The 18,112-nt window shown below is 37.7% G+C and overlaps 3 protein-coding genes across 3 annotated transcripts in view; 1 reads left to right on the top strand and 2 right to left on the bottom strand.

Annotated features, from left to right (window-relative positions):
• Positions 1–18,112, bottom strand: part of LOC101081161 (olfactory receptor 51H1-like) — a 309,613-nt gene that overhangs the window by 24,562 nt on the left and 266,939 nt on the right. Inside the window, exon 4 of the mRNA XM_045038810.1 lies at positions 5,656–5,714. Coding sequence (XP_044894745.1) covers positions 5,656–5,714 — 59 coding nt within the window. The remainder of the gene's footprint in view (positions 1–5,655; positions 5,715–18,112) is intronic.
• LOC101080913 (olfactory receptor 51H1-like) lies at positions 7,578–8,629 on the top strand. Its single transcript, XM_003992833.3, has one exon. It carries the CDS (start codon positions 7,578–7,580, stop codon positions 8,529–8,531), a length of 954 nt encoding a protein of 317 aa, XP_003992882.2. The 3' UTR covers positions 8,532–8,629.
• LOC101091651 (olfactory receptor 51H1-like) lies at positions 13,793–16,314 on the bottom strand. Its single transcript, XM_003992797.2, has one exon. The coding sequence runs from the start codon at positions 14,897–14,899 to the stop codon at positions 13,943–13,945; it is 957 nt and encodes a 318-aa protein (XP_003992846.2). The 5' UTR covers positions 14,900–16,314; the 3' UTR covers positions 13,793–13,942.

Raw genomic sequence — 18,112 nt, 5'->3', positions numbered from 1 at the left:
ACAGACATTTATAATTACTGTAAGTTCAGCCTGTGTTCACACCTTTAAATATCTCTCTTTGCCTCTAGTAATATTTCTTGTATTAAGGTATATTTTGTCTGGTAGTATAAATGTTCCAGCTTTGTTATGAATATGGTTTTCATGGTGAAACTTTTTCCATCCTTTACTTCCAACTTATTTTTATCTTTGACTCTAAGTTATGCTGCTATGGGTAGCACATACTTGGATTTTTCTTTTTTATCTGTCTGTTAATCTCTGTTTTTTGACTGGAGTTTATAGTTGATTCAAATTTAATGTAACTATTAATTTGGTTGGATTTATATATGTATTGTTGATATTTTTTATACGTTCCAGCCTTTTTTGGTTCTTCCTTTCCTCCTTTGTTGTGTTCTTTCATGTTAAAAATTTTTATTGTGCTGTTTTAATGTTTGACTGCTTTTTTTCTTTCAGAACTTTTAATATGCCATTCCACTTCTTTTCAGCCTCCATTTTTTTTTTCTACTGATAAAAAGTCAGGAATTATTTCAACGTTTTTTTACTCTTTAACTTGATTAGTCATTTTCTTTTTGCTATTATCAGTCTTGGGCTATGGGCAATTTGGTTATGATGTTTCTATGTGTTAATATCTTTGCATTTATCACAGTTAAGATTGAGCTTCTTGGACATGTGTACTATTTGTTGTTGTTGCTAAATATATAAATTTTTTAACATGATATCTTCAGTTATTGATTCTGCTACTTTGCTTTCTTCTTCTGGACCTACCAATATACATATGTTGACATGCTGATGTTGCCCCACAAATATTTGAGACTCTGTTCATTTTTATTCAATATTTTTCTCTATATTATTTGAACTTGAGACTTTTCTATTTGTCTTCAAGTTCACAGATTCTTCCTTCTCTTTTCTCAAATCTGCTGAGTCCATGAAGTTATTTTTTAAAATTTCAGTTTATTATAATTTTTTAATTCCTTATTTCTGTCTTATAGTTTCAATTTCTCTATGGACTTTCCCTACTCATTCAATCACTACCATTACATTTCCTTTAACTACTTGAACATAATTTTCTTTAATTATTTGAATGCATGACTGTTTGAATTATTTGTCTGCCAAAACCAGTATATGTGTGCTTTAAGAGTCAGATTATATTGATTGCTTTTTTCTTAATCCTGGTTCATGCTTTCCTGTTTCTTTGGAAGTCTCAGATTGTTTTCTTTAAGACCTCAGGATCTTAAAAATTATAGCATAGACATCCCACATTTGTAATTGTTTTTCAAAGGGTTGCTATGTTTATGTTATTTTTTCTTTTTGTTCATTTTTAGTAACTTGTGTGAATTTAAACTGTGACATCTATATTCCCACAATAAATCTCTTCTGCGAAGTGCAGCACTGTTGTGTCTTCTCATATTATTTTTATTTTTATTTCATTTTTTAGCCTGGCTTCTTAGGAGTTGCTCATGTGTCTGCACATCTTGGTGACACACCAATAAACCTTAAGCCAAAAACACTTTGCTGATTGATCTGCATATTATTTGGGAAGCATACTTAATATTCAACTAGTTTTCAAATACCTCTTTGCTTTGACTTTCTAGCAGGTTCTCTTGGGTTTCCCCAACATGGTTGTAGTTTCTCAGAAAGCCAAGGGTGCATACAAAGCTTATTTAATGCTTCCATGACTCTTATTTCCAGATTCTCCCTGTTAAATTTCTTTCTGGTGCCCTACTTACAAACTCAAAGGACCAAAATTGTGTTTATTTTTTACTGATTTTGCCTAGTTTAGTTAACACAGCCTTTGTTGTTTTTTTCCTTCCAGTTCAAGTTGAGCCTGCACTCCAGCAGCACAGCTCTTCATTTTTTAAAAAGCCAACTAGAACCAGGTAAAACTACTTAAAAAAAAAAAAAAAGTCAGTGGTGAGAGAATGGTGTCCTTATCTGAAGCTGTAAAAGTTTTTCCAGTATAAATGAGTGTTTCTAAATTTATTGCATGGCTTTAGTCAAATCCCAGATTCTGAAAATGTTTCTGTTGTTATATTTTTTTTAAATAATTTATCCAGAGAGGAAGTGCCTCATATGTCATATGAAGTAGGCAGAAATTCCTCTTTTCCTGACAACATTTTTCCTGCTTTAGAGTGTTTTACATTAAAAGGAATAACAAACTGAGACTACTATTGGCTTAAACATCTTTTTCTGACAGAAAACATGACTTCATGTTTGATGCTCATACAGATAATCAAGAGGGTAAAGACATTATGGTAAGGAAGAGTGGTAAAATAAACAAGCAAACAAACAAACAAACAAAAAAACTGCTGAACTGATGTTCCTGGGTAAACACAGGAAAGGATTTAGTGCAAATTTGAAAGAATTGTGTGTGTGTGTGTGTTTTAAAGTTTATTCATTTTTGAGAGAGAGAGGGAGGGAGAGCGCATGGGAGAAACAGAGAGGGAGACAGAGAATCTGAAGCAGGCTCCATTGTTCTGTCAGTGTAAAGTCTGACATGGGGCTCAGACCCATAAACTGTGAGATCACAACCTGCGTGGAAGTCAGATGTGTAACCCACAGAGCCACCCAGGGGCCCCTGGAAGAATTGGTTTTAGAAAGGATTATGCATATTTCATCTAATTTACATAAGGTAACCAAGAAATCAGCATATATTTGAATCTCTTAGGTGAACAAATGTAATTTAGGGCACTGGATATTGTTTTCTGATTGTTTCATTTTTCTCAATGAAGTAGGAAGTGAAGTCAGCAACAAAGAATAAAGATTTGGGTAAGATGTAAGGGAATGGGAGAAGAGTCACTAAGTACGATTGTTTGAAAGCACAGAGTGTGTGAGCTATTTGGTAATGAGTCAACATGGTTGTACGATTTCTTCTAGCACTTTGGGCTGTACAAATACAGATGGAAAGGTGAGGGAATAGCTAGGCTTAACCAGGAGAAGTGTTATAATATAGGACAAGGAAATGTTGAATGAAAAGGAGGTCTAATGACTTTCTCTAGGATAAAACAGATGAAAAATTAAAACTGGTTTCAAGTAAAATTAAAACTGGTATATCATACTTCACAGACTACTCTTTCTGCTAAACTGTGCCATTTTGTGTCTGGAGAAGCAGATCCTTGATAAAATAGAGCTCCCGACAATAGGAAATTGATTGTTAGGATAATCTGGGAGTCTTCCTGGAAGAGGTTAGGCTACAGGTAGCATTGGTTTCTGTAGCTATATGACTGAGGCAAGTCATGATATCCTCAGAATAGTCCAAACCGCCAGCTGAAAGCCTCAGACAGTTTGTATCAAATACTTCGTGTGTGTGTGTGTGTGTGTATTGCTGTCTCTAACAGTACTTCAAAGAGAGTGGGGAGCATTAAACACTCTCATAAACTTGAAACTCCTTAAGGGCAAAGACTTTGTCTTTTAACTCCTTACCCTTAATGATTTGGGGTACTTAAAGACAGTTGAAAAAGAATAAAAACTCATCTATAGAAATTACACACACACACACACACACACCTCACATGTAGGATTATATAAAACTATAAATATACAAATAATCATAGATTCCTAAACATAATCACAAACTCTTTGTAAAAATATACAGACACACTTATTATAAAGCACTAGTTGAATAGGTGGTCTTCTATAGGTTGTAATACACACTGGAAAAGAAATGAGTTTAGAAATTTAAAATACATAGACTTCTACAATACATTCTCTAATGTGCCAATAAAAAGCATCATCATAAGAATTATTTATATCTGGTTTTTGTTTTCTGCTTTTATAATGTAACTATGCTTCTGAAGGAAAATAATGAGATGAGAAGGAGCATGAAGAGGTGGTGGATAGGGCCTGTGGACACTTGAAGGACTGACAACACAAGGGCACATACTGATGGAACAATGAATGAGCTATTTCTGTAACTTTAAGAATTACCTAACTGATGAAAAAAATTACAGAAAAAATAATTAAAAGAAATGAAAGAAATTATATATGATAGATTGAACTAATAGCCCAGGAAATCAGAGACCGCAACAAATTCGGAAAACTTTGTTCTTGGTGTTCCTGATGGAGAGTCCAACCAAACCTTCTCTCCAATCCAAAACAACAGTAAATCCCAGCTCTATTTCAGGGTAAATCACAACACTATGTCATCACTGAGACTGAGACTGGTTTTGGAGTCAGAGACCTGGACCAACATTTGGCTGGAATCCTAGAACTTATTTAGTGATTCAACATGAGACAAATCTTTATATATATGTGTGTATGTGTGTATGTGTGTGTGTGTGTATGTATATACATATATGTATTATTACATATATATACATATAATATATATGTATATATAATATATATGTAATAACACATAGTACATATATGTACATATATGTATACATATATATCATAAGTGCACATATGTGTGTAAGGGAGAAGTGGATCCTTCTTCAAACTTGTCTGACAGAGTGAAAATAAAATGAAGAAAAATTTAAATTTTTTTGGCAAAACAAAGGACAGTTTGACAGATGGGTTCGGACTCCTTAGGGGAATCATGATGGAATAGCCTAGAGGCTAACAACACTCCTCTGGGATGTTTACAGAGGAGTTGTGAAATTGTTATAGAGTCGTGATGGCTCCAAACACCACCAGAGGTTTGAGAAGTCTTCGTAAGTGTCCTGTTTGCTAATCTCAGGAAAGGAAAGAAGCCAAATCAATTCTGAACTGGAGCATAGAGATTGATACAGGTAATAAATTAATCTTAAAATAGTTTTTACATGTCCTATACATAGTGAGTGCTGTGTGGAATTATTTATGTACATTATTTCACTAAATCCTCATAGAAATTCTAGCAAGGGAAATGATAAGAGCAGATGACAAGAGTCTAGACAAGAAAAGATGGAAGAAAATATGTGTATGTGTGGGTATTAAGGACTATATGTACTATAGGGGAGAGCCTAGTTCATGGGGAAGAATGAAATAAAGACTGGATGGAAGAGTATATGAATTGAACTAAGAGGTAGAAAAAGAGGGGGCTGAACATTTAGAGAGAATGTAAAAGGGAAAGAATAGAGATAGGAATGAGGGGGAAATAAGATGAGGTAAAACACATTTGGATAAAGAAAAACAGTCAAAAGCATTAGAAACAAGAATCTGTGAAAACAAGAATCACCATTTCCATAGAACAACAGTGCTTCCATAGGTCCTGGGGATTTCAAGAATATCAAAGATTTTTCAAGTCTTTCCACGTAAAGCATCCAGCAGGAATGAGCCAACTGATTCATCCCAAATGAAAGCCATCAGAATTGCTTGCATCAGCAGGCCCAAACAAGTGAAGGACTCTCACTTACCATGTAAAGTATAAAAAGCCCTTCTTCAGGGAGCAGCCAAAGGGTTAGACAGACACCACAAAGTGTTTTGTTTAAATTTGAGCATAGTGATTTATTGGGAGAGATAAATCCCAACTATGTGTTATGTGTTGTAGATTCTGAATCCAGATTCTGTTTGCAACACATAACACAACCTTTGTAAGTGGACTACACTGTCTCTTGATGATTCCTCTGTGTCTAAGAGATCAGATTCTGCAAAGTAACTTCTTCATAGTGCTGTCTCCAAAACAGTAATTCCTCAACTCACAGCAGAAGAACAGGAAGCAGATGGAGTAGAGAAGCCTACCTGACTGGTCACCTTGTTGGCTCTTGAGATTTTTCTTTCTCCTTTCCCATATCAGGCACCTAGGTGAGAATAAAGACACTATGATATCTTTCAAAGTCTCCTCATTTAAGTTTTTTTATCTGTTCCATTTTAGAAAAAGAGATGCTTTTCTTGGTTAATGATTCCCAACCTACATATAGAAGATCAGGGAGGAGTTTGAGGATTTGTAAGACTTCTGAAAAAAATAATGACATTCAATCATTCACATTAATTAATTTATTATTTAATTCCTTCATTTCACACATTTGGAAACACTAATATATGCTTAACATGTGTTTTATTAAGTGATGAACATATAAATATTCCTTCCTTTAGGAAGTTTAACTTCTAGCAGGAGAGAGGGACATGAAACAAATAATCATACAATATTTAACTGTACTCACTTATGATAAGGACATGCCCAGAATATGAAAACAGCATACTAAGAAATCTTAACCACTATGAGCATTTGGAAAAGGCTTACTTGGGATGGATATATAGGCTTTGACTCGGCAAAGAAGAGTCGTATGGGAGTCGTATGTCTCTAGAGAGGCATAAAGAACAGGGAAGAACATATGTGGAAATCCTGTATCAGGAAGTATCTCACTCGGATCCAGGAACTGAAACACTGAAAATTTGGCTGGATTAAAGAGACCAAAGGGGAGAGAAATAATGTAAGTTGGTGTGGGAGCAGATGATAGGCATAGGAGCTGAATCCTGCTGTATCTGGAGGGTAAGATAAAGATTTGAGGGGTGCCTGAGTAGCTTAGTTGGTTGAGTGTCCAACTTCGGCTCACGTCATCGTGGTTTGGGCCCACATCTGGCTCTGTGTTGACAGCTCAGAGCCTGGAGCCTGCCTCACATGCTGTGTCTCCCTCTATCAGCCCCTCCTCTGCTCTCTATCTCTCTCTCTGTCTCTCTCTTCCTGTCTCTCTCTCTCTTTTTCAAAAATAAGTACACATAAAATTTTTTAAGATAAATATTTGAGACTCCGTTCTAGGTACAATAGAAGCCCTTAAAGGAGCTTTTGCTGGTGATGAATAAAATCATATCCCAAATCCAAAAAGTTTGTTCAGACTTCAGAATGAATAATTGTTGGCAGAGGCACTAGTAGATGGAGGATGGTCTGTTGGGAAGTCCGGGAGAAATGGGTTATCTTATTTATTGACTGTACAAAAGACAGAAAAGGAATACTTATTTCATATGTTCTGAAGCAAGTGTGAACTTGGTTAAATGTTGGTTTGATGAAAGAAGAAGTTTTAAGAATGACCCCAAGTTTCTGGTATGTTAGGAGATTCTCAAAATAAAAATTTTGTAACTGGCAACTCTCATATCCTATGTGTGGTTGTTTCTCGGGCACCTTTATTCCCGGCTGGTTTAAAATGAGATTATGGAAAATTATAAATTGTTAAAATTTGTGAAGGTTAAATATTAATTTTAACAGTTTTATCCACTAATGCTTCTATTTACAAATGTAGGCCATCATAAATACAGTGAAGTAAATGCCTAAACATGTGGAAGAACACACACACATATGTGTATGTATGAGACTGTATGTGTTTGTGTGAATGTGGGTTTGTGATGGCAGTGGAGCTGTGGGTAGGTGTTTGTGTGGTAGTGGTGTTGTGAGTTTATAGTGGGTTTTTTTATTATTATTATTTAGCAAAATGCTCTACGCTATCAAGCCCTTGGGTGCTGCTGCTTCATTTCATGTGATTGTCTAGGAAGCAAAAGGACATAGTGATACAAAAACCTCCTAGATGCTGTTTTTAACATAACTGCCCCCTCTGTTGTTCTTCTTCTCTATTTATAAAGCCATTTACCTGTCTTCTATGAAAATATATTTTCAATTTTAGGAGCTGCAAGCTAAGTGGGAGAGTCCAGCCTCCCCCAACAGTGAGACCATGACAATGAATTCAACTGCATCACATGCCAACCACCACAGTTTCATTTTGACAGGTATCCCTGGGATGTCAGATAAAAACCCATGGATGGCCTTTCCCTTGGGATTTCTCTACACACTAACTCTCCTGGGAAATGGAACCATCTTAGCTGTCATCAAGGTAGATGAGAGTCTCCATGAGCCTATGTACTACTTCCTCTCTATCTTGGCTGTCACCGATGTTAGTCTCTCCATGTCCACCTCGCCCTCCATGCTCAGCATCTTCTGGTTTAATGTCCCTGAGATTCCCTTTGATGCATGCATTACACAGATGTTTTTCATCCATGGATTTGGAGTGGTAGAATCAGGAGTATTAGTGTCCATGGCCTTTGACCGTTTTGTGGCCATCCGAGACCCATTACGCTATGCTTCCATCCTCACCCATGACATCATTGGAAAGATCGGAATAGCTGTCCTCATCCGGGCAGTCTGTGTGGTTTTGCCTGTGCCATTCCTTATAAAGCGGCTACCTTTTTGCCGTTCCAACGTCTTGTCTCATTCATATTGTCTCCACCAAGATGCAATGCGGCTAGCCTGTGCCAGCACCCGCATCAACAGTCTCTATGGCCTCATCATAGTCATCTTCACATTGGGGCTGGATGCTCTCATCATTCTCTTTTCTTACATGCTCATCCTGAAGACTGTGCTGGGCATTGCTTCCAGAACTGAAAGGGTCAAAGCCCTCAACACCTGCCTTTCTCACATCTGTGCTGTGCTCCTCTTCTATGTTCCTCTCATTGGTGTCACCATGATCCACAGATTTGGGAAGCATCTATCACCAGTAGTACACACACTCATGGCCAATATCTATCTGTTACTCCCCCCTGTACTAAACCCCATTGTCTATAGTGTGAAGACTAAGCAGATACGAAGGCGGATCTTACACATGTTCCAGGGGAGAAAAGACAGGGCCTAGGGAAGTGGAGTCAAGTATAAGGTGTGGCCATTTCAGCAGTTCCAATGCAGTCAGATTATGCACATCTAGTGAAATTCAAGGGTGGGCAAGGATCGTGGGTGACGAAATAACATGGGTCATTCTTGTCCTGTATGCACTCCATTTTGAAATCTGGTGTCACATACAAAATCTAATTTAATTACACCTTTTTTTTAAAGTTTATTTATTTATTTATTTATTTTGAGAGAGAAAGAGAGCATGTGCACATGCATGAGCAGGGGAGGGGCAGAGAGAGAGAAAGAGGGCCAATCCCAAGAAGGCTCTGCGCTTCTTGAGCAGAGTCTGATGCAGGGCTGGAATTCACAAACAGTGAGATCACGACCTGAGCCAAAACCAAGAGTTGGCCGCTTAACCGATTGAGCCACCTAGGTGCCCCTACACCTTTTCTTTTAGGGAATATCACTTCTTTACGGAGTTATAATAGTCTTAGTTTTCTGCCACATGCTTAGTAGTATAATAGACGTTCTACCTTTACTCTTTTGACACAGTAAGAGTGAAGACTACTTTACTGTGTACTCGATGATCCAACTAAAATTACTCCTGGGCTTTTTATGAGGACAAGTGAAAACTTTCAGCACTGGGAAGAAGTTTAAGAAAGCAGTGAACGCATGTGTGAGGATGAGTATGTCAAATGCAATGTGCCTTTGCATTGATGCTAATACCTGTTTTAAGTATTTTATTAATCATTACACAATGAAATTGCTAGGATAATTATTTGTTCATTCAATAAATATGCATTTAGCCCTAATGAAATGCCATTCATAATGCTAGACCATGAAGATATATTCACCAATTTGCTGCTCAATCCCTGGCATATTTCTCTGCAAGGAAATACATATACCATTACAAGCCAAGTAGGTTATTACATTACAACATCACATTTAATTTATTAATACTAATAAATAATGCTATCTGTCTTTATATATCTTAATTAATATCGTCCCAACAATCTTTCAGATTTGGTGTGAGCAATATTTGACACCTGGGAGAAATAAGATTTAGAGCACTTAAGGAACTTGCTTGTTAAACAGTTTCTAAGTGTCAGAAGAGATTAAAATTTAGATGTAAATTTTAAAGCCTATGAATTGAGACTTGATCCATATCTCGGGGTTCCCTAGGCTGGCAGGCAAATTCCATGGGGAGGAAGCAAACCTAAGACACAGATGCATGGTAGCTAAACTAGGAATCAATATTGTCAAAACCTTAAGAAGAAGTTCAACTGCCAGGATGAAAGTTAATAGTGGCAGTTACTTGAAATGGTTGGTGGCTGCAGAAATATTGATGCTATCTAAATGGAAAACATGTGGGGCGCCTGGGTGGCGCAGTCGGTTAAGCCTCCGACTTCAGCCAGGTCACGATCTCGCGGTCCGGGAGTTCGAGCCCCGCGTCAGGCTCTGGGCTGATGGCTCAGAGCCTGGAGCCTGCTTCCCATTCTGTGTCTCCCTCTCTCTCTGCCCCTCCCCCGTTCATGCTCTGTCTCTCTCTGTCCCAAAAATACATAAACGTTGAAAAAAAAAATTTAAAAAAAATAAATAAATGGAAAACATGAGTCCCAAAAAGGACACATTAAAATCAGTTGGCCTACAAAGAGAAAAAATAGAACTTTATTTGTATTTAAGTTTATCTCAGCCTTCAAAAATGTTTATTTTTCTTAATGTGTTACCATATACAATTTTTGAATAAATGAATATAAAATATAAACATATTGGGGAGTGTCCTTTTTTTCCTATATAGATACATAACTCAAATCTTGAAAACTACCACTCTAGACTAAGGATAAAAGACAACCACCAGGGGATATCTTCACAGTGCTCACATACTGTAGTGACAGAGGAAATGAGCTGAAAGTGCCCTTTGCACACCATTATTCTCTGATTCTCTGGTGGGGCCATGAGGTAGCAAGATCAAAAGTCTAATTTCTTTAGCAGCAATCTATACACATACTCCACATCTTTACTGTGCAGTCCCTCCTGTGACTTCTGCAGTCTGGCTTTTGTCTCCATTAATATATGATAGCTATGTTTTGCATGGCTCAGATCTCTTTGTAATTAACAAACCAAGTATTATCCTCTCAATCCTCCTTCAGCTTAATTTATTTGGGCAAATTACAAATATTTGCAGTCCCCTTTTCTTTGCTGATTTCATGGCACTCGATTACATCTACTTCTTCTACCTTCTTTTGTCACCTGCCTTTACTTCTTCCTTTCCCACAGGATGTGGGTATTTCTCAAAGTTTCCCCCTTGTCACTCTGCTACCTCAGTAACTCTCTTCTGCCAAAATGCCATTCATGGTAATGGCTTTAAAATACAGCCCAATGGCTATAGGTAATGGTGCCTCAGTGGCTCAGTTGTTTAAGCGTCCGACTTCAGCTCAGATCATGATCTCATGGTCTGTGAGTTAGAGCCCTATGTCAGGCTCCATGCTGCCTGCTTTGGATTCTGTGTCTCTCTTTCTATGCCCCTTTCCTGCTCTCTCTCTCTCTCTCTCAAAAATAAATACACATTAAAATATAGCCCAATGGATCTCTCCCCTTCTTTTCTCCTTCATGATCTAATTTTTCATTTGTAATTGCCCTTGCATTATCTCTATGTGGAATTTTTTATATACTTCAATTACCACACAAGCTTTATTTAACCCTTGCTCTTCCCTACAGTAATCACTTTCTAGTTCTTTCTTTAAAGGTATAAACATGCTTCATTTATACAACATTCAAAAACATACTGAAACATATTCAGAAACTCAGTCCTTGATTCTTTGATTTGCCTGTGTCATCCACACCCATGGTAATCAGTATTGTTTGGTCCTCTTGCAAATGTAAGATACATTTTTTTTTTTTTTTGGTCAGAATTATGGAATGGAATGAGGAGAGAACCTCTCTAAGTAGGAAGACAACAGCACAGGAATAATATGTCAAACTACATGTTTAACTATGTCTTAAAATAAGATGTTTAGGAAAATTTAATTTGATACATGACTAAATTTACTACTTGTTAAGGAAGGATTTATCAGATGGAGTATGTCTGTTGAAAACAATTTGGGGAAAACAGATTTATATATCCTAGATATGGGAATGTTCACATAAAAACCTAGGCTGCTAGATTCATCTCTTGGTTTATTTCATAGAGTGGCCAATTTGTCACAGCCACAAAATGCCACATGTTCATCAGTCATCACCTGTTAATACTTAGGGCACAATTCAAGTCTACCTTCAGACATGAACCATTGAACAGAAATAGCATGCTATAAATTTAAAAATCAAATGAAAATTAAATTAGCTTATGACTAGTAACCATACATACAAAACAACAAGATTATATCCTCAAAACAACAAAACAAATAAAAGCCATGTTGTATATGGCCACGTTGACAGAAACACAAAGACTTAAGTTCCTCTGGCGTGCACACATTCTGAAAACAACTTGTTTAATTCTCAGTGTGGGAACAAAACTTTTCCTTCTCGTATACTTACACTTCAGGACAGCTGCACCTGGCTGGGAAGGAGGAAGTGAGCGGGAAGCTAAGTTTCATGAGAGGACTACGTGAAGACAGAGAACAGAAAAATAGACTATTAGCAGCCTCCATGAGAAGACAGAGAAAAATGCTCAAAGAGTATTTCATGAAGTATTGTTATGGCTTTTGCTCTGCAAACTCCCTTCATCACTTTTTTTAAAGAAACCTACAATAAACACCTACATTACTTTCCAAAAATGTGAATTAGAGATCTAGTTCACTGTAACAACAGTGTGGAGACTGGGCCACAGAGGTCCCTGATATGGAAAGATAATAGAACATAATCTCTCACCCAGATCTATTCTCTTCAAGATTTCCTTTTCTCATTTAAAAATTAGCATTTCAAAACAATCTTAAAATACAATAGATAAGCAACTCCTCCACACTCAGCACACAGCCCAACACAGGGCTTGATCCCACAATCCTGGGATCAAGACCTGAGTGGAAATCAAGAATCAGTTTCTCAACTGACTGAGCCACCCAGGATCCTCCACCCCCCCTTTTTAATTCAGTTCATCTCAGCCCATCCTCTCCCTGCCTCTCCAAATCGACCTGCACTTAACTCCCCTCATCACACCAGAAACCACAATCATGCCCTATGGCTCAAACTGCACCCTGTTTGTCTTCCTGGGAAACCCCACACCCCATCTACTCAGACCAGGAAAAAAAGTGGCATCCACACAATTTTATTGTATTGTATAGAAATTTGTGTGCTTTGGTGTCACTGCAGTCAAACTGCTGTAAAAAATTTCAAATTTCTCACTTCCTGTATTTGCCTCATCACATATAGTTAATAGTCTATAACACTCTCCCTCACAGAGATGCCATAATTACCGAATAAAATAACATGTAAAAGGCTCTGGCACTGTGTCTTTTGCTTAGTGGATAGTCTACAAATACAAGTTCTCTTATTCTCTTACATTTGATATTCTTGAACACTCCTTATAATCGCATAGAATCTCATAGTTTACAAATTGTACTCATATGATTAAACTTACTTTCATAACAACACTAGATGCCAAGGTAAGAAAATAAGGAGTGTCACATGTGGAAAAGCAAAACCTCACTCTTAATCTTTTGATCTCAAGTTATGCAACATAGTTGGCCCCTGATCAACTGTATACATTTATATTCTTTTTTTTTCTTAGTTTATTTACTCATTTTGAGAGAGTGTGTGTATGTGTGAGAAGGGAAGGGACAGAGAGAGAGGGAGGGAGAGAATCCCAAGCATTCTCCACACTGCCAGAACAGAGCCCAATACAGAGCTTGACCCCATGAACCATGAGCTCATGACATGAGCTGAGATCAACAGACATTTAACCGACTGAGCCACCCAGGCACCCCTACATTTATAACCTTAATCCTAAAATTTGATCATTTTTCTGATTCATATTTTATTTTAATAATGTATTATCCCCAGGTGTTTTCTTATTATTTAATGAGTATAGTTCATTTCTCCCCTTTTAAACTAATGGAGACCTTTCTTAATTCTTGAGTTAGAATGTGAAATTGATTTGGCAAGCTTCAATTTAAATGGCATTAAACTCATGACCTATTTGTGTTCAAAACAGTTATTTAAAAACGGAATTAATAATATGCCCTACCTTTAGCTATTACATGCCAACTCATAAATATAGGGCTATAGGATAGTACATTGAACAGTTCCTAAAGATGTCACTCTTTCTATACTAGGCAAAGAACAATTTGGCACAGGAAAAGGAAAGTATACTTTGAGTGCAGGGAAATCCCTCTTTGCCCAATTCAAATCACACAGAAAACATGAAAAATATAAACCTTTATTTCTCATAGTCATAATTGAGCCTTTACAGAATAGATTCTTCTTCTTTCAAACTGGTTGACCCTAACCCTCTGCAGTGATCTTGGTTTGAACAAATATTTGAATTATTTTCTTTCTCATCTCCTTGGTCTTCATGGTATAGACTATAGGGTTTAGCACAGGGGGTACAAGAAGGTAGGCATTAGCCATGAGGACATGAGTCAGTGGTGAAAGATGCTTTCCAAAACGATGGATGACAGACAGCCCAATGAGTGGAACATAGAAGATGAGTACAGCACAGATATGTGAAACACAGGTGTTGAGTGCTTTCAGCCGGCCCTCCCCTGAGGCAATGGCCATTACCGCTCGGAGTATGAACACATAGGAGAGGAGGATAGAGAGGGAGTCAGAACCCTTGGTGAAGATGACAGCAATAAGGCCATAGAGACTGTTGATACGAGTGCTGGCACAGGCAAGGCGCATGACATCTTGGTGAAGGCAGAAGGAGTGGGAGAGGATGTTGGAGTGGTAGAAGGGAAGTCGCTTGATGAGGAAAGGCACAGGGAAGACCACACAGACTGCCCTTGTCAAGATGACTGTCCCAGCTCTGCAGACCACACCATTGGTTATGATGGTCCCATACCTGAGGGGGTTCCAGATGGCTACAACCCGATCAAAGGCCATGGCCACCAGTACACCAGATTCAATGGCTGAGAAGGTGTGAATGAAGTACATCTGAACAAGGCAGGAATCAAAGGCAATGGACTTATAGTTAAACCAGAATATGCCTAGCATAGAGGGCAGAGTACAGAGGGTAAGTCCCATGTCTGCCAGTGCCAACATGCAGAGAAAATAGTACATGGGGATATGCAGGGATGATTCAGACTTGATGGTAGAGATGATAACACCATTGCCAAAGAGGGCAATGACATATATAGCACCCAGTGGGAATGCTATCCAGTAATACTTTTGTTCAAGCCCTGGAATTCCCGTTAAGACAAAGTAAGGGTGTTGGAAGTGAGAGTGGTTATTATCTGCCATGAAGCCAGTGTGACACAGGCATGAGGAGAGAGCTTGCAGGATCCTGATGGGTGACCTCCTAAAAATACAGTGACAGGGATTAATAATATAGTAGAATCTGACTTTCCTTAGAGTGAAACAATGTTATTTTCACATTAGTAGGGAGGGTATAAGAGAGAAATGAACCCCTGAAATTACTACTCCTCCATATATCCTGTTGAGAAAGCATCTCCTGGCCCAGGAGAAAAAGACTCACCCAACTACAAATAAGTCACATTCAGTTTGAAGCACACACTGTAATGCTAATGCATTAGGTAAAATGTCCTTCCTCTCCTGTCCTTTCTTCCCTCTTTCTAACCAATATATTGCAAGCAGTTGAGCAAGGCTAAGGACATAATAACTAAGACAGAATCAATGCAAAATATGAATTATTTGATTCCCCATAAAGGATGTTATCCCTACCCATCATACTCCTTCTGCCAAGATCTCCCATGAAGGCAATGGACCTTGTATCTAGGATAGGGATGGAAATACCCAGTGTACATGCCTATGCTTCTATTTGAGCACAACACTCCTTCATTTACCCTGAACCTGGATGTGGCCTCAGAATCATTCTCAACCCAGGAACCTCAGGCAGCCACCTACCATTACAGAAAATGAAATGTAATATCATCTCCAATCTGGTAAAATCTTAGTCGAATGGGTACTAAATCATACTTAGGAAAGCAACAACAGTATTTCTTTTTTTTCTTTTTTTTTTTTTTAGCATAACTCTCTTTGTCTAAAAGGAAGTGAGACCCTCAGGGTTCACTTGAAGCCTTTTTCAGGATTGGGATCATCTGATAATGACCTATTGCTAAGGCACAGTGATCATGCATAACACATGTAACACTCTGAGTCTTTACAGAGGCCTTAATAGACATCTGGGAGACACCCTTATGTTGCTAGAATCAATAACTATATTTATGCCACAGGACCCCCTGATGGGACATTTGACTTCAGACATGAATGCTAGCTAGATGTAGAACACACTCTCTGAGAGGCTCTCATGCTTAAGACACTCCTCAGTTGCCTTCATCAGTTGATTGGGATCAAGTTGACTATGAGGCAATGTAGTGTCAAGAACGTGGACTCTGGACTGGCACATCTTGGATTCAGATTCCAGTTTCTCTGCTTCTCAACATACAGTCCTGTATGTGTAACATGTGGCAATCATAGTACCTACCCCATAGGGGCAGTGTAAGTATTAAAAATGTAAAAATGTAGAGACATTAGAAAGCATGATGTGTGCTTTTTATTATGATTACTTGGAATAAAAAGTTCCTTTCTTCATATGTTTTCTGTACTGACATTGAGTTTTTCATTTGTTTCCTTCCATTTTTTGTTCTGTTTGTTTTGAGTTTTTTGGTCAGAGTTTTTTACAGTTAGTGGAAGTGAAAACTAATAGGTTCTCCTCTATCAGCAAAGAATCACATTTACTTTGTATATCTTGTAATTTTTGAATAATTTATCCTCTTTTATTCAATTATTGAATATCTCACCTCTAGGCTACGTATACATTTCTGGCTGACCCATGCTCATGATGAATCAAAAACCATATTATTACCTTTTTTTTGACATTTCCCAAAAGATCCTCTTTGAAAGATTTCTGATTCATATTTCCCCAGTCTTAGCCACGACATTTTCTGTCTTTTTATGAAATATTCATTTCTTTCCATTACTCTTATGAAAAAGAGCTAGCCGTTGGTTCAAATATCTGGCCTATTAGATGTCAGCATACATTTCTTTCCTATTACTTTAGTTTTTGCCTCTTTTAGTGATTTTTGAGAAATAAAGTGCTTATGTTTTTCAAATGATTATAATAAAAAGTAGAAATGAGAGAAAAGTTTAAGAGGTAGACAAATGAGAGTGAAAAGGTAAATAAGGTAGGGGGAGGGAAGAAGAGAAGAGAAAATGAATAAAAAGAAAAACAGAGATCCAAAGACCAGCAGAAGTAAAAGTTGATCTATTTCACATTTTATTAATAAAGAAACTGAAACCCAGAAAAAGAAAATAACTTGCCCTGAGTCAAACACCTAATTAGTAGCAAAGCAGGTAAGAGAGGGACAAAGGCAGGGGTGCCTGGGTGGCTCAGTCGGTTAAGCATCCAACTTCAGCTCAGGTCAGGATCTCACAGTTCATGGGTAGAAGCCCTGCATCTGGCTCTGTGCTGACAGCTCAGAGCCTGGAGCCTGCTTAGGATTCTGTGTGTGTCTCTCTCTGCCCCTCCCCTGCGCTCTCTCTCTCTTTCTCTCAAAAATAAATAAACATTAAATTTTTTTTTTTTAAAAAGAGAGGGACAAAGGCACAGCCTTGTTGAGGAAAATTACAGCTAAATGCAATGGGAGCTTAAGGGTGCAATTAGAGAAGACCAAGTTAAAACTGCATCTCTTGGCCAAAGACCCTTACTCCCTAATACAGGTCCTTAGATTTTATTCTGTATCTATATTGCCCAGGATCTAGAAAACAGGAGGAGTTCAAGTCTACCTTCTGATGATTAGGCTTTTAGATCCCAAGTTCTTCCTTTGAAAGTTTCATCTAGCCCTGACCCTCTGCTGTCCATACTGCAAAATTTATGGAAAAACTGATTGTCTAAGTGTTCTGCATCTGCCCAGGTTACCACAAGCTATATGGCCTCATTATAGATCCTAGATTGTAGGAGCAGGTGAACAATGAAATAAAACTACAAAATTTCTCTATTATATAAGTAGCAGCAAACAAACAAACACAAAACACACTTGAATCTGTTCTAAGTACTAGGAAGTTTCTAGGCAATCTAGGATATTTGTAGCTGATAGAATAAGATTGGAACTGGCCTTTAAAACAGAGGTTGACTCTTCATTATTACCAGGATATATGATGGGCAGAGATAACCTGAGGAAATAGAAAGAAAAACCCTCCTGAGGAAGAGTTTAATGATAACCATACCTCACCTGACAGTAGAGCCACAAACTGCCATATCAAGGGGAATATTCCCAAACTCCAATCATTCTAAGGTTCTAAATGAAAGGAATTTTAAAAGTACAATGTGTAAACAATATAGAAACAGTTATTCAGTATTCTATAGGTGACATTTATCTTCTGCTTACATTGAGTAGGGAGTGAGTAGGGAGGGCGTTCCTTACATTTTAAGATAATGGGATCAGATGTTTATCCACCTCTTAGAAAAAGGTGACCTATTCATTCTGAGGTTAA

This window comes from Felis catus, chromosome D1 (assembly GCF_018350175.1).
Source record: "Felis catus isolate Fca126 chromosome D1, F.catus_Fca126_mat1.0, whole genome shotgun sequence".
NCBI classification, from domain to species: Eukaryota; Metazoa; Chordata; class Mammalia; order Carnivora; family Felidae; genus Felis; species Felis catus.
This window is presented reverse-complemented; position numbering and strand designations above follow the sequence as displayed.

Excerpts from the sequence above, each read along its gene's own strand:
- LOC101091651 (XM_003992797.2), bottom strand. The coding sequence starts at position 14,899 with ATGGCAGATAATAACCACTCTCACTTCCAACACCCTTACTTTGTCTTA.
- LOC101080913 (XM_003992833.3), top strand. The coding sequence starts at position 7,578 with ATGACAATGAATTCAACTGCATCACATGCCAACCACCACAGTTTCATT.